Source organism: Platichthys flesus, chromosome 21 (genome assembly GCF_949316205.1).
Source record: "Platichthys flesus chromosome 21, fPlaFle2.1, whole genome shotgun sequence".
NCBI lineage: Eukaryota > Metazoa > Chordata > Actinopteri > Pleuronectiformes > Pleuronectidae > Platichthys > Platichthys flesus.
Genome location: NC_084965.1, coordinates 11,987,550 through 12,004,446, shown reverse-complemented (window position 1 = coordinate 12,004,446; position 16,897 = coordinate 11,987,550). Strand labels below are relative to the sequence as shown.

At 42.6% G+C, this 16,897-nt stretch overlaps 1 protein-coding gene across 1 annotated transcript in view; it reads right to left on the bottom strand.

Moving 5' to 3' along the window:
• stau2 (staufen double-stranded RNA binding protein 2) overlaps window positions 1-16,897 on the bottom strand; it is a 79,378-nt gene that overhangs the window by 44,047 nt on the left and 18,434 nt on the right. The window contains exons 7-11 of the mRNA XM_062379635.1: window positions 12,778-12,885; window positions 6,216-6,428; window positions 5,724-5,861; window positions 2,851-2,979; window positions 313-370 (exon numbers count right to left, since the gene is read on the bottom strand). Coding sequence (XP_062235619.1) covers window positions 313-370; window positions 2,851-2,979; window positions 5,724-5,861; window positions 6,216-6,428; window positions 12,778-12,885 — 646 coding nt within the window. The remainder of the gene's footprint in view (window positions 1-312; window positions 371-2,850; window positions 2,980-5,723; window positions 5,862-6,215; window positions 6,429-12,777; window positions 12,886-16,897) is intronic.

Here is a 16,897-nt window from a genome sequence, read left to right as displayed (position 1 = left end):
GCGTGCTTGTGTGTTAATCCTGAGTGAAAGGCTACGTATTTTGCACAGGAAGGCAGTGGGGGGACTCCCCGGAGGGCCCCAGTGTGCCGGCTCTGTAAGCCTGTATGAATGAGCCTGAATTCGCAGGCTCCCCACGAGGACGCACGGCCGATTAAGCTGACAGTCAGAGGCCCATTGACCAGTCACAGAGATTAAACGCCGGGCCATCTCGACAGCTAAAACCACCTGCAGGATGGAGGGACCGATAGACAGCCGGAGAGGAGGAGGAGAAGGAAGTGGGAGAGAGACACAGGGAGACGTGCGGATACTCACTGTTACTTGTCGCTTCAGTAAAGGACGCCTTTTGTCCGTTCCAGCCTTTGTTGTCCATCTGTAGTGATGCAGAGAGAAGGAGAGAAGGGGGAGGTAAAGAGAGATGTAGATTCTTGAACAGACAGCTTCTTCACGCATGTCTGACAAGTTCCTTCCTACTGTTTGGGCCACAAAGAGACGAGCGCTCACAGGAGGGGACGCTTAAGGAGCCTAGTGTCCGTCTAGGCCAGCTACTTAATTAAAGGGGTTGCCAAGTTTTAATGACTATAAAAAGGCTCTTATTTAGTGTGTCCCTCCTGCTGCGGTATGCGTAAACACACGCAGCCATAAACACGTGTGTGAAAATGAAAATCTCTGATGTGTGTGACAGCTAGGGAGATGACATGATGGTAAACTTTCTGTCTCTCTCCCACACATGCACGTCTCGTCTCACTCTACAGATCACCCACAGTCCCATGGTGGGAATGTAGTGCAACACAGTTGGCAAAAAAAGGGGAGGCAGGGAAGGATGGAGAGTGAGAGAGAGAGAGAGAGAGAGAGAGAGAGAGAGAGAGAGAGAGAGAGAGAGAGAGAGAGAGAGAGAGAGAGAGAGAGAGAGACAACCTATCCCACAAAACAGGATATTGTTTAATTATCCCACAGAGCTCGGGGTTGTCTAAGGATCTAAAGAGAATTAGGGCGTCAAAATAATTCTTATTGACATGTTTTCAGCTTTTTTCACATCAATGCACAGCCATGTATCAGCCACTCACTCCATTGTGTCTAAATATGTTGACTTGAGTGTAACCAGAAATGTCTCTCTGCTTATTTTCAGTAAAGCACACCCTCATTAATCTGAAACCTTAGTCATCAAATCATGGTGGTTTACGGGGCCAAAAATTTGAACCATGCAACGAAGTGGACAGGAATTTAATAACTTTCCAAAATGTCCTTGTCGCCACTTGTCACAGCGTTTTTTAGTGTGATGGGGGTTCAGCATTGACAAACACGTGATGAGCTGAAGCTTAAGAGGTTTTCAGGGGTAAATACACAACAGGCCAAACTGAGTATTCAGACTGTTTAATATGAAAATGAAACATTAAATGCAAACTGTGTTGAGGTTTCTATGGAGAATAGAACTCAACCTCACAGTCATTCTGATAAGAGCAATGTGTCATCCTTTGGCCGTATGGTACAGCTGTCTAAATAAGGTATATGCAGCGGCACATATCTAACTAATGAGCTGTCGGGGGAACGCTGAAGAGACCTAGTTGTGTAACATCTTCTCTATCTAAATATGCTCCCTTGAGCTTAAAAACCAATGGGGTGAATAAAGATGATGGTGATCAATGGCTGCTTGCAAAACACGCTTGGTTCAGAGGAGCTGAGCAGGTTACATAAGAGAAGTCAGCAGTGCTGGGATACGTGATATGTCCAAGGATCGCCATGGTATCAGTATTTCATGAATTCTGCACGAGGCTGTAGAGATATAGTGTATAGACAAAATAATGATGGTGCATAGAATTTCTTTTTATGTAATCCTTCAGCATACAGCTGCATAGGCACTCACCGACCAGCATCACCATCCCTGGAGCCCTGCAGCTAACATGTCCGGAATACCAATTACAAAACGTACTACATGACATTTCAGAGTAAGAGTGTGTGAGTTGTGTGTGTGCAAGCAGGTTTTCTCTAACATTACAAGACAAGGGTGCAGTGCCTAAGCATTTTTGCACAGCAGGACCGAGAGTGAAAGAGCGACAGTAACAGACAGCTGCCCACAGACGCCCTAGAAAATGTTGGTAACATCATGTTTGTTCCCCCGCCTCACGTCATAGTTTCAGGAAACATGTGTGGGTGCATCTCCTTGTGTGCAGGTCAATAACACAACAATGTGAAAGCGATCAATTAATCAGTGAGCACACTTTTGCTCTATCCTTTTAGTGAATGTGTGAGTGGTATGTGGAAAAGGAAACAATGCCTGTTGTCCTAAATTATATAACATGTGTAATTATTTACACAATGCACAACAGCCAGTTGCTGTATGCTCAGATTAAAATAAATCGATTCTTTCACAATGAGTTGACTGTTTAAATAGTTAAAAGTAGACACCATGTAATTGCAACTTCCATTGTTAGATACTGATATAATACATTTTCTGTAAATGAAAAGATTCTTTATGCTCTAATTCAAAAATGAAGTTAGGGTTATGTCTAGACTTGGGTAATTTGATTAATAATCAAGTAATGAATGGGCATAAAATTTAACAGTAACAACTTTTAAAACCATGAATCACTTAATTAATCATTATTAAGCCACAACAATAATTCACTGATTCCAGTTTCTTTGATGTGAGGCTTTGCTGTTTTATAATGTTGTGAAACACCACTAGCAAATTGAAAACAACATAATGGAGCAATGACATTCTACAAGGTAACGGATTGATTGAAAAATAGCTTAAATTAGTAAAAGCCTTCCATCTCCATGTAAACCAAACAGAGTGGTATGGATACCAAGTTGCTCCAGAAGATGTGAGTCAGTGTAAAGTGGATGTCGTACCTCGGTGGGGCTCTGAGGGACTGTGGAGGCCTTGTATCCCAGCTGCAGCAGCATCGCCTCGGCCGCGTTCCGCTTGGCCACTTTCTTGTTCGGCCCTGTTCCCGTGGCAACCTCGTTATTCACCTTCACCTGCATGTGCACGGATGCGAGAACAGACACGGGAGGAAAACACACTTGTAAGTGCATGAGACACACTAGATCGCACAGTTTTTCTGTGACTTTGCTTTAGTTTCACACTTTCGGTCGACAGCACTTTGCTCTCTGGCTCGAGTCGGCCGTACAATTTGCATCGCACAAGAAGGCTCCCAGTGAAGTGTTTGTTTTCCAGTGATCCCAAAACATTGAATCTGTCTTCACAGAATGTAAACAGATATTTCCAAGAGAATATCAGACGTCGTTATGTTATGCAAACAGACAATTACACTGTACAAATACCATTGGGGGAGCCAAGGCCTGTGAAGAGCCAGGCCTCGGTGCACTTATTCAAAGTGGTCTGACATGCTCACTGAGAGCTGGTCTGCATGCATCAAGTAGGCCACGACTTACACTGAGCAGGACGGCCTCAATAAATTACCAAATTACTTAAATAAACACAATTACTCTTTTATCAAATGTTACAGGATGATCAGCCCCACAAAGGCTACGGACACAAAGTGGAGCCTCTTTTTTGACAAAAGATGTGAAAACAGAGACTCATTTGAGCCCTGCTGCCTGCCGATGGAAACAATGTGGAAATTTTAGAAGAGTGAGCGGATGGCACAAAAGGAACGCACACACTCGCAGGGCTTAATGTGTGTTTCAAAGAGGCATGGAGAATAGGTTAGAGGCTGAATTACTCCCCGATGCTAAGAGAGGCTCTGTTCCTCATGTGAAAGAAAAGATTTACGGAAGGAGAAACAAAGAGTGAGAGTTTGACTGAGAGAGACGGACACAGACGGAGACAGTGCCGTTAAAATGGGAATAAATTAATATGGACTGGGCTTTGCTGGTTGTTTGTAGAGCAACAAAGCTAAGAAACAGAAACAGAATCGGACTTGATTTAAATACACAAAAAATGACTGTACCAACAACAATTATCTAACATGCTTAACATCTTATATTTGTCTTTGTACCCAAAGAGACAAACGTGTGGGATGGAGCTGTTATCAACACTCACGAATGGAGACATTAGACTGTATAAATAGATGGATAGTAGTAGTCTGCACCGTAGAGATCGGGAGCTGGAGCCGGGTTAGCGAGATACCATCTTTTCATTCCCTCAACCAATTTTCAAACAGCCTCAACTGTCAATCATGACATTTCAAACCCATTTTTGGCATCAAGTAACCAATTAAAATCAAACTCACCAGCAAAATGCTCTAATATCCATGTGATAAGAACTACAACTTTCACTTGCATCAAAACTTGACTTTTTAGTGTCTTCCATGTCCCATCCACTAACATATTAGTGGGAAGCAGTCAAGTCGTTCCATCTTTTTATACAGTCTATGCTGTAGACTATAATCTGGTCTCTATGATTCCTGTTATAGCTACAAAGCACTTACATAAATCACAGTAAGACCATATAAAAATAACATTTTTACGATTCTTAAAAGCCTTTACAAATTGTGCTTGATTGGATGAGTCATGTCTAATGGTGAGCAACTCATTACAGCATGACGAAAACTGAATGAAAACGCGAAACTGAATAAATGCTTTTCGTTTGTCAATGCAGAATAATGCCTTGATCTTTTTATAACTAAATAAATAGCGTTCATGACCTGAAAAAAGACTGGCAGAAAGGATAACAGAAGGTAATAGATGAATTTACGTTTCGACCATGTAGAAGTAATACAGATAAAATGGATACAAGCGATGTCAGTAAGAATCAGGCAAATCTAATTTAACGATGAGATTACAAACCCAACCATGAACTAATTGACAGGTTTGCAATAAACTGTGCTCTTGTTACATAAAGATTTGGCTTTTCTTATCCGTGACCTCAAATACAGTAGTTCGTGGAACGGGTATGTAGCATCTGTTAAGGTTCCTTCCACATACAAAGTCCCTGTTCTGTTTACTGGATTAGTGATAAACAGCAAATCATCTGTAACTTTGTTATGTGCTAAAGGTCACTGCTGCAGCGAGACCATGAAATCTTATTGCGTTAATGAACACTGGCTCCCTACTACACCACCACAGTCTAATGTGTAATTCTGAGGTACGGAACACCATGTGTGTGCTTTCTTTACATGCAGCAACAGCTTGAAATCAAAATCCATGAGTATAAAAGAGTTGGCTGCACCACTGAGGGACAACAGGGCTGTTAAGATGGGTATGACTCTATTTGAGGTTTAACTACATGTAATAAAAATGGTGAATACTTAAAGGAACATTTCAGGGGGGAATTGGTTGGATGAGAAACAGAGGGGCGGAGAGAGCAAGAGGTATAGGAGAAATGGGGAGGGTCAGAAATCATAACATTGTAAAGAGTCTAATTTAACTATAAATGATCTTCTACATACATAATGGGATCAGAGCTGGGAGAGCACACATGACAAAAATAGCAGACCAGAGCATGGTCCCGGGGGAAACTAAGAACCCTGTGCTCTTGTGGAAATAGGTTATATAATGCTCCCGGCTTCCTTTGGTCAGACGGAGCGGGCCTATTCTTGCTCTCGCCATTGGCTTGTTCTCCCAACATGGTGATAAAGCATCTTCTTAAATATATTCCTACTCATACACTGATCATATCATTCATCTAGGAAGGTAAATCAAAGCATATTATCATTCTGCTCCTGTGCTTCATGGGCATATATTGTCCAAAACCCGGAACCTGGTTTCTTACAAGAGCATATACTTTGACAGGATTATGTAAGATATGAATTACTGACCTGCATGATGAACTCCCGGCGTCGGGGCATCCCCCTCTCTGAGAGCAACAGGTACTCGGGCTCCTTCTCCTTCTTGGCTTGTTGGATCTGGGCGAGACGACTGATGGGGTTCATGCCCTGGCCGTAGTCTGGTCCCGTCTGGCAAAGAAAGAGGAGACACGTGGTGATTGATTTCAAATGTCAAATTCTATTATCGCCTTGTCGGAAGTGTGCTGAGCCAATCTGATATAAGGGATGTGTTCCTTTCAAAATACAAAGCACTTCATAGATTCAAGGAAATTATTTATTGCGCCACTGACACTGGCACAAGATGATTATGTTGTCCTAAAGAGTATGATTATCGGTCAGAAGCAACACCTCTAAGTCGACTGCATCTCGACAGATGCCTTGAGAGTGTCAATCATGTTCTTCTTTACCATTTGATTTCAGAGAATAAAATCAGAGACGGCCTTTCCACCCACACGCTTGCCTTCCCCTGCCCAGCCATTGTACCTTGAGGATGGTTTTGGTGCGTTTCTTGTAGTGCGTCTTGGGTTTCTCCACGACGGGGATGAAGGGCAGCTTCTTCAGGTCCTGCAGAATGGTCAGAGCGGCGCGCTTTTTGGACAGCTTCTTGCTATTTCCTTCACCATTGGCAGAGAACTCCCCCACAGAGACACGAGTCAGGAAGCTTTTCATGTGCGGGGGGCCGCTCTCCTTCAACACCTGGTGACACAAGGTGGAAATGAGGGACTTGTGTTAATAAACATCAAGTTAATTTTGTGTTACACCAGGCTGGTCCCGAAATGTTTTACAGACGGAAGACGGACAATAAATCTGTCTGTCTGAGCGGTTTTTGGTGTGTGTGATATGTGTGAGGGTGTGTGTGCAGCGCGCTCTGCGAACAGCTACACCAGGTGGTCCAAAACATCTGCTCTTGATGGTCACAGTGCTACCCACCCATATGTGTGTGTTATTCATATACAAAACACACACACACACACACATTGATGCACAAACACACAAATGAAGAGTAACATGTTCCTAGATGACGGTCCCTGGTGATGAAGGCTCAGTTTCCTTCCTCTAGTTTCTGGTCACCTGGGAGACCTAAAACAAACACCGGCTGGCGTTAGGTCATGCTTCTGCAATCACATCCACTTCCTGTGAAGTCCAAGAACACTGTGTGTGTGTAGCAGGTGGGTTTCTCTCAAACCTTATTCAGAAAAACACACTGGTGGAAGAGTTGGGCTACACACACTTACTGAGTACAACAGTACGCTTTCAGCTATTGTGGACGCCTTTTAAACGCGTAGCTTTGCTGACTTTCTCCCCCTGTAGCTACAGCTGCTGGGTGGAAGTGTTTCTCTGGACGTCCACTAAACTCTCTTTCCTGGGCCCCTCTACTGCTCGCCTTCATTCGAGTTTAACTTCAGGTGCAGACAGCACAAATTGCAGCGATCAGATGCAATCTACAAGCTGTTTATTTAAACCCAGTGACCGATCAAACTGATTAAAATGATGAGCGGAACCTCAAGAATTCCTCAGCTACATCACACATCAACACAGACTAATACCAGACCACGAAGAGAACAAAGGACGAGGTGTGCACACCGTCTCCTCCCCGCGACAACAATAACCTCGCAAACCATTGTTTTGTTCGATTAAAATAAAACGTTATGGTAGGTTCTGTAAATGAAAAGAGAGACATCACGTGAGTCTGAACACAAGTGGACAGCGTTAATTTTGTCTGTTCACACTTTACATTAAAAAAATATCCGGGCTATGCCTCCTGTGACCTCTAACAATCGGATCTCTCGTCCCCACTCCATATGCAGATGAACACGTATGTAATCACTGTTGGCAAACATCAAACTATGTTATTGATTTATGGTGAGACTGGCAGGGGACGCAAGGAGATGAGCCAGTCCTACATATGTGGCCAAGGACGGATTTGCATTAACATGAGAAGAATTTTGTCGTATGCATCCCGGACCACCTTCTAATTGTGTTTGAGTGATCAGATCTCCTGTTACAGTGGAAACTATCAATAAAGACGTTAAAGTTATTTATCTGCTGTGAAATTGTATTTAATCTTCATTAAATGTATGCTGAAATATTTAGGTTTCTTTACCGTATCCCTGTAGGTACCTGCAGGACATTCTGGTTAGCGCTGCTGACACTGGGCCTCATGTTTGCTGTCAGTGTACCTGTCAGCATTCCTGGACTATGAGTGTAAGTACACAGTACGTAAGGATGTGTTTTCGGCTGTTAGCTTGGACAGAGAGTGCTCCAAAGCTTCTCTCCAACACTCTCGCACCCGGGGGATGTACTCTGGTCTTGCTCATCACCAGAAAAGGGAAACGCAACATGGCAGCTCTGTGTACATTACCACATCCAATGGGACTGGATACGTCCCATTTCTGACTTATTTCAGCTGTGTCAGGGGTGTTGATAATGACAGAGTACATCACTGGGCACAGTCGGCTGAGATTATATCACTTAAGAGAAAATAAATATGAGCTACTAACGAAATATAGATGCGTCTTGGTTACGGGCCAGCAAGCGCAAAGTCTATAAAGATGAGTCGTTCTTCTGTAGCTGTGCTCACTTAATCCCTTCTCCCTCTCCGTACTCATCACAGACTCCTTCAAACATGTGTAACTGCTCAGCTCATGTGGTTGTGCAGGATTGGTAGGTTAACCAAGACATAAACACTCCTGCACCAGAGAATGGATTTGCACACAAGCTTTTCCCACACACAAACACAAGCACATAGAAAGATAAACAGTTTCTTCAAGTTATGGAAACCAGGACGATGTTTGCTTTCTTTTCCTGATCATACAAAACACTCGTTTGAGGGTGAAATACAGAGAACTGGCACGAATAAGTGCTGCATTGATAAGATTTACTTGTGCTTTGTGAAGGGAAAAACAAAGAGAAGAAATCAAACGTGGCCTTTATAGGTAGATATCTAGTCGACAAAGTGCGTGTCTGTGCACACATGTCACACACTCCCGGCCCAGGATGGCGGCAGACGAGCTGCAGTCAGTCTCCTGGCAGACGACACGGGATCTGCGCCACGCCGATGGGATTTCAGCACTTTCATTTATCTGCACACACACCCACACACACATACATGCAAACAAACACACAAACACACCTGTCTCCCTCCTAATGACAAGGATCAGGTTGTGCACAGGAAACACTTGGTAATTCAATGTTGATGTTTTTTTTCTCCAGTCCCCTTCTCCTCTTGTCTCTTCATCTCTTCTTTTACAAACATGGGAGGCCTTCTCTTTGGCGTCTTATGGAGACATTAATACCCTGGGCAGACGGAGGATACGTGCATGCGAGACCTCAGGTACTCTTGAAGAGGAGGCTATGGGAGCAGGGTAGGACAATGGTTGGGACTGGGAGAGGGAAGAAAGGCTCTTTTGTGACGAGTGGTGGATGGACAAGCCCTGAGGGAAGCTGCTTCTTGTAAGATGGGTGGTTCTTGGCCCGGACCCTCTTTTCTTGTGTCCTCCTTGGAAAAAGGAGCCTCCGATCCAACACACAAGCTGTGATTTATAGATTGGTTCCTCTTTGATGCTGACATCTGTTTGATATTGCCTGACGGGCGGATTAAATGAGCCAACTGCCTCTCAGGGTGGCGGCGACCCTCATCATTGCAGAGGGATGGGAAAGCAGACACTCGTTAGCAGTGACTCACGAGTAATTTCATGCCCGAGTGAGGGCAGGGATGAGGTGATGTGAAAACATGGCCGCTGCGAGCCGAGTTCACATGAGCGATGACCATTATAGTTCTGTGTAGGATCCATGAACGCATAACAGTGTACAGTGCATGCATGTGAGCTTTGGGTTGGCGGTGTGGGAGTGCAGCATTTCTTCTCAGAGCATCAAAGAAGACACGGTAAAGAGGAGGAGACATGGCAGGACAGGAGAGGATATGAGGCCAAACTTTGTCTAATGAGTTATAGTGTAATGGATCCAAATGGGCAAAAAGAGACGTGTTATTCATACTTGGTCTCCAGCCACAGCGTAGTGGCAGTGTGAGAGCATATTGCATGCAACACGCTGATTGAGGGTGAAAATGAATCTGCTGGAGAACCATGAGGAGTATGAGGGGGAGAAAGGGGGCATGTTATGCCAAGAGAGGGAGACGATGATTGCAGCCTGGCCTTCACACGGTTTAGTTTGACATGGCACAGAGAGAAAATGTGGAACGACTGATATCCAGAGATGGATAAAACAAAACTAATCAACATCTTCATGTGAAAGAGTTTTGGCAAAAAAGAAAACCAAAAAGAGAGAAATTCAGGAAACAAGACTGTTTCCTGCTTCCTGTCTCTACTTTAAATCATGGAAATCTAGTTGAAGCCAAGAAAAGGCTCAATGATCCAAGCAAAACACACACTGTCACAGAATGCACACAAATTATAATGTGTGAAATAGGCAAAGATTATTGGCTGTTGACATAGAGATAGATGGTGAAAGATTGACAAAGTGGGAGAGAAAGCACAGGGAGAAAAAGTTTCTGATTTACTGCTCATCAGACAGCGGTAATGAACAGCCAGCCTCTAGACTGACAGCGAGCAGAACAGAGACTGATTGGGGGAATGTGGCTGTGGTCTGCTTTTAAAAACCGCAGCTCTCAGCTTCCAATTTGGAAGGACGGAAAAATTAAAGTGGAGTAATTGCTCACAGTGACAAAGACATGGCAGATAACGAATCACATCAAACCAGATTTAGCAGGCTGAAATTATTAATAGCAGTTCCAGGAAGGACAGTCATGTCATGCTCTGATGAGCAAGTGTGTTTCAGAACAAGGATGAGCGAGGGATGGGGGTGTCAAAAGGGAGGATTGGACCACTTTCCAGATAATTTTTCCAGTGTTGTGTAAACTCTTATTAGCAAGAAAAGTCAACAGACTGAGCTGAGTCTCCCTCCCTTCCTTCCATCCCAGCCTCCATTTCCTCTCACCCCCATCTGCCGATCCCCGTAGCCTCAACTAGCTACCGCCCTGTATGTGATTTTTGGGAGTGATGGTAGAAGAGGTGGAAGGGAGGGATTCTGTGGAGGAAGGGAGGGGGCACACAGAGTAAACTGAGCCTCCCATATTTTTGGCACCTTGCAGAGTACAGAAGAAGAAGAGGGAGCAATGAGGGGAGACAATTTTGGATGAGTCAGCGAAGATATGGCGAAAGCCAAAGAGAAGAGACCCAGCAGGTCATGTGAGGACACACTAAAGTTTTTGGTGGATTTCGAAAAGTTGTGGGACACTGGTCGCGTCCTGGAAGGTCCAGAGGATTCGAGCCACACAAAACTCAAACCTTGAGCAAGGCAGTGGAAAATACCAGCTGAAGATTGTAGCAGCACTGGGCAGTTCTCAGCTTAGTTCATCAATGTCACCAACCCTCTGCCAAAAGCTTTTCCCAGAGAGGCAGGTCTGAAAAAGATTATGCTCTTATCAAACAAACACTGCCGTGGCTGAACAGGCAAGCCAGCACTGAGGTGGCTTGAGATTGATTTCCACTAATGGTCACTGTGTGCTAGGTGTTGAACCGACAGTGAATGTACTCTGGTGAAAAGGTAAATTCCTGCTAGATTTCTCTTGTTTTCCTTAAAGGCCCAGCAAAAGGGGTAACACAAATGAAACCATGAAATATGCCACACACTAACATTTTTAAACTGCCGACAACGAGACCACATGAAAATCTCTCCATGGCAGGAAACGTTGGAGTGATGCAGCCACAGTTAGCGGCAGGTGTGTGATGAATAACACGTCGCACATGCAAGAGAGCACAAGCATAACTTGTGGTCAAGCACCGAGCTAATGTTAGTTTTTTCGGATCACATCCATCTGGTAGCACTTTTATATAACACATTAAAATTAAGGTAATTTGACGCTTGATATTCAGCAGCTGCTGACTTTTTATAACCTTTTTATAAAAAAAAGAACAAAATCGCTTCTGCAAAAGTCTTGAGTAGAGAAAAAAATATTGATTGGCTTAATGACCTCTTTGTAAACAGATCTGCCCCTCAACAATGTGCTTGGGTTTACAAAAATAATGAATGCCACAGCTAAACATAGAAAATGTAAATAAAATATAGACAAAGGGCAGCAAAATTGGTGAGGAAGGTAAATACATTTTGCAACAAAAGAATGTGTCTTTTAGTTTCTTTATGTTTTCTAAATGTGTTTGTAATTTAATATTTGTAAGTATTTAATCTCGTCTTTTCTGCTTTTCTATTTGTGGATGAACTGTCACTTTTGTTTGCTCTTCCGCTCGGCTTAAATTGCCTGTTTGGGGATGAATATTATAAAAGTATTTTGAATTGAATTGGAATATCTCAGTCCAGGCAACACTAATCGAAATTAAACATATACTATAGATATAAAATTTACAAAGTTGGATGAAAATCAGCTAAATTCTCTTTTTAGAGGAATTATTTTTATATTTAAGAAGAGTTTTAATAGCTTTTAATACTTACACATTTTGTACGACCTTACATCCCATTTGTCTCTTCTAAGTGTGAGCAACTTTAAAATATTTGTCGATTTTATTTTGCTTCACAGGAATTTACAGGCTGACTACTGAAGGGATTATTGTTACAGGACCGAGTGATCCACATTGATCAGCATCTTATCAGCTGAGTCACTGGGACCACGCCGCCAGAACCCATACAGAAGCCTTGAATCTGTCTGGGAACTTAACACCATGAGAATTTCCACAGGCCTTAAAATACAGTCATCCAGTTAAGGATTTCCTAGGAGCACTTTTTTTATTTTTAACTACGTCAAAGAAAAGTGGCCGCAGTTCATATTTCATCATTGATGAGGGCTAAGTCTTGATCAGTGTAGCTCCTTTAGTTTGAGATGTTTGTTTTTTTGTATTCATTACACCACTGTGGTATTTCACAATCTGAGGTGATACATCATGACTCCTCATATATTCCTTAAATACACCGTCTTATCCATTCATTACTGTGATAACTTCCTGGAAAATCAAGATAATTCCGTGTCACTAGTTTGTGGATGTGATATTTCAACTGTCATGTCTTTTCTCACCTCAAAGTTGACAGACAAATTCCTCTTGAGGGCAATTTCGTAGACCAGGCTGATCTCTGATTTGCTGGCATCTGTACCTTCCTCAATCTCCCCTTTCTCTTCTGGACTCTGGGAAAGAAAAAGAAAAAAGACAGGTCAAACCATTAAAAGGAGTCACACAGAATAGTTATTACTCTAATTTGTGTCACCTCTTGGTATAAGGTGTTTAAATGGTCCTGTTTTGTTCCTTCTTGTTCTTATCTTCAGTTGTAGTAGTTGTCAAGTGGAGAGAAAAGCTGGTTTAAGGGGAGTATGGCTCTTATGGGAATGCTAATGAGACCTGGAAGAGCCTCAAACATCATTTACAGGGGATTCAGGTTTGTATTTTGGTTTTACAGTAAATTGGAAATACACAATACCATGAATAAGTGTGTACACTGGTAAACCCACAATATGTCAGGTAACATTATGTCTGTGGATACAGCTGCATTACAAATGCTAACCTGTGAGGCATTTTCATAGTGTGGCATTATCATAGTGAGTCCACTGGGCTTTAAAGTGAGCTAGGTGCAAGGTGTTCTCCCCATAGCATTCCCGGCAAACGCAATAACAAATCCCATCAGTGTTCTGCAGATATGAAACTATATTCAGTCATAAAGAACACTTATTGCTTGAGGCCTGCTATGATTTTCTTTCATGTGTGAATATTTCTTTTAATAATTTGGACCAATACAGAGATTTTGTCTTCAGTATTAAATGCGGCAAATGCATTGTATTATTTTTTTTTTCTTTATGATTCTGAAAAATAAAGGATTATGACCCCAAAAATGGTGGCACACATCTAACCAAGACTGTTCCACATCGCCCACATGGAGCGTGGTTTTCCCGCCAAGCTGCTGCGACAAGACGCCTGTCTGTTTTCTGTCGAAGATCCTTATCTGAGACGAGATTGAGAACTCATTATTCCTGGACATGACTGGTGGTCCTCCATCTGCACAGGAAGGTCTCTCTTAAAAAGGGTTTGGCCACTAAATTTGAAAATTATCGTCTATAAAGTCTCTGTTCCTGAGTCAAATTATCATTTGTGAACATCAAGAACTAGATCTCCCTCAAAGAAGAAACTGGAGAACAGGACCTCATAACAAAAGGGTTATTAGGGTCAGTGGGAAAGCACCAGCAGATTTTATTGGGATAACTACATATTTGTTGGAACAAGATCGAACTAACAACATTGCTTGTGTTAAAAAGAATTCTTTCTTCTTTTTTTTTTTCAATCCACACAAAAAGCCGCCCATGACTCTATGAAGTAATTGTGGACTTGTTACCAGATGGCTCTGGTCTGAGCTCTCAGTCAGTTTAATCGTTTTCAAATTGCAATGTTAGTGGTTTAGATATGAATCAGATGGAGTAAATCTGTGGGTATGATTTTCAGGGATTCTATTATTTGCCTATGAATTAAAGTAATACTACTTATCCTTTCTACTAGTAAAGAAACAAATCCCTCGTTTGCACCATAGAGATCATATCAGTCATACACAGGCTTTTTGGTGCCAATGCTATGGGAATGCAGATTGCCGTCTCGATCTTTATCTTCTCATGTCCACCTCTTTGTCTGATTAAGTCTGAATGGCTGTGGATGTTTCCCTTTGGGCACCTTCCCTTCTCCTGCTCCTCATTGTGTGACCCGATACGTGGCATGATTCATACTGCGAGATCTCTTGGATTTCACAGGTAACAGTCACGTGGTCTGACGCACCTACCGCACTGGGAGCAAAGACTTCACTTTGGCAAGAACCCTAACCCTTTGTTTTGTGCGTGCCGAGACATACATTATCTGCCTCTTGTGCTGTCTGGATGTATGTGGACATGAGAGAAACCTGAGAATGAATCAGTCCAAGGCGCCTCAGCCCTTTCTTCTGCTTCTCTTCTTCTAATTTCTATTCATGCTTTTTCATCCGCTGACGTTTCCAGCATTCTTGATATTCATACGAGTAATAGCTTGACCTCTCTCAAGGCGGCATTATCAAGTCACTAAGTAGAAGGGTGTGTACTCATGTTTAAATTGGAATGACCAAGTAGATCCTTAACCTTCCTGTGACAAAGACAGATAGGGGCTAACTCCTGGTGCTACTTCGACTCATGGATGTGATGGACACAACCTTCAGTAAATAACTAATACTGTCACAACATTAAGGACATTTTCACTGTTAACATGCGATCTGGTTAGTTCTGATTTCACATTATAATTTAGGCAGCACAAAAGACCTGTGTGTGACATATGTACGTTCTGTCATCATCACCTACGTTGGCTGCATCTACATACACTTAGCAGTGATTGGTTTGCCGCAGTAAGGTTATGTAACACTTACAGCATCACAAACTCACACTCGTCGTGTCAAATATTTTATCGTCAAAGGCGAAGACTGCAAGCAAACCTGGAGGGACCAGTGAAGTTTCCGCTTCTTTTTCTTCCTCTATTGTTTTATGCAGTCTAAACTTCCTGCAATGGTTCCGATTCACCTCGTTTGATCAGACTCAATTCTGGTCTTTTGGTCTGGACTACAAAATAATATTTTATGTTAATCAAGCAAACGGTGACAGACGCATTTACAAGTTGATGAGCTGCGAGGCGGCAAGAGACTCACAAGCAGACAGATGCCTGTAACCGGTTTCCTAAGGTGAAATCAAAAAATATATAAAAACGACTTCCATTTGTATTTTTGCACAACACATTTGTTAATCAATAATTCAAAAATGTTCGAGGACTTGTAAAGAGCCTGCATGTGTTGCTCTGAGACATTAACACTTGTCCTGGAGGAGCCGCTTGAATGGACAGTGACTGTGGGCGAACAGAATGCTTCACATTCACATCTATGCCCATGGGAAGGGGAATGCTTTTCCATAATTGGGGGAAAGCATCTACATCAGAAGGATCAAAAGGAGCGGCTCGCAGTAGAAAGAACAGCATCAGTTTTTGAAAAGTAATTTTTTTTAAAGACAAGGTACAATTTTACAGATCTAACTATATAGCTTCCTTCCCAATAAACATGTCAAGACCAATGGCAACGTTCTTCTAGGAGCAAACTGGGTTTCCGAAGACAGGACGTTCACTTGTTTAACATCATGTGTCCTAATTTTTGTAGAATAGCCAGCATCTTAAAACCCCTGGCGCTGGATTTATAAATTAGTCAGTAGTTTTATTACTTTGATGATATTGCTTGAAGCTATGTGAAGATAGAGATGTTTCTTTTGTGTTTCCTAGGGTACATAGTGTTGTTTAACCTGTGTATAAACACTGTAATTAAAGCGGCATTGATATTTACCTGTGGTCTTCCTCAAAATAAAAGGTTTGACAACCCATGGTGAAAAATAACACTTTTAGCCTGAGGGTGTCCACATATGAACACATGCACGAGCACACACGCCCACGCACACACACACTCGTGGAGACAGAATGACAGACATATACTGGAGACACAATGTGCCTCAATTTGTAAAGCAAGACTCAGAAGCATCGGCGAACAAAGAGCTCATTTATGAAGGCCGACGCCACAAGACCGCGAGTCAGGCAAGTGAGAGGAGCCAAAGCGTTTTGAATAACCATCAGCGATGCCAGGCGTTGAGGATATGGGGTAATTTGATTTCCGGTGGGAGATGATAACAACAGTTAACAGCTATGCCTGAGGGGAAACTCTGGAAAGGTACAGTGACATTGGGAGTAGGCTGAAAGAAGATAGAACAAAAAAAGACACAAGGAGCATATAACACGTCCCTGCCAGGTGCAAACTAAAACTGTGGAGATTAGAGGGTCTAAATTATACATTAGAGTAATTAGAGATGAGGTGGATTTGGATTCAATCTGATGAAAGCGGGTTGAGCATTAATCTTAGTGACTGCAAAAAAATATACTGCATAACACTCTTCATGGGCTCTCGAGGGAGAGGTCCAATAGATCAGCGGCACAAATCCGGTCTTTTCATTAAGGGAAGAGTTGTCAAGTTGGACGGGGTCAAGTAGAGAAAGAGACAGTCATGTGAGGTGGTCACAAAGAGGATTGAGGCTGCGAGGAGAGGTGGAATGTTTGAGTGGAGAGTGGAATCGACTTTTAGAAAGAAAAAGAATGACAAATCATCAGGTTTTG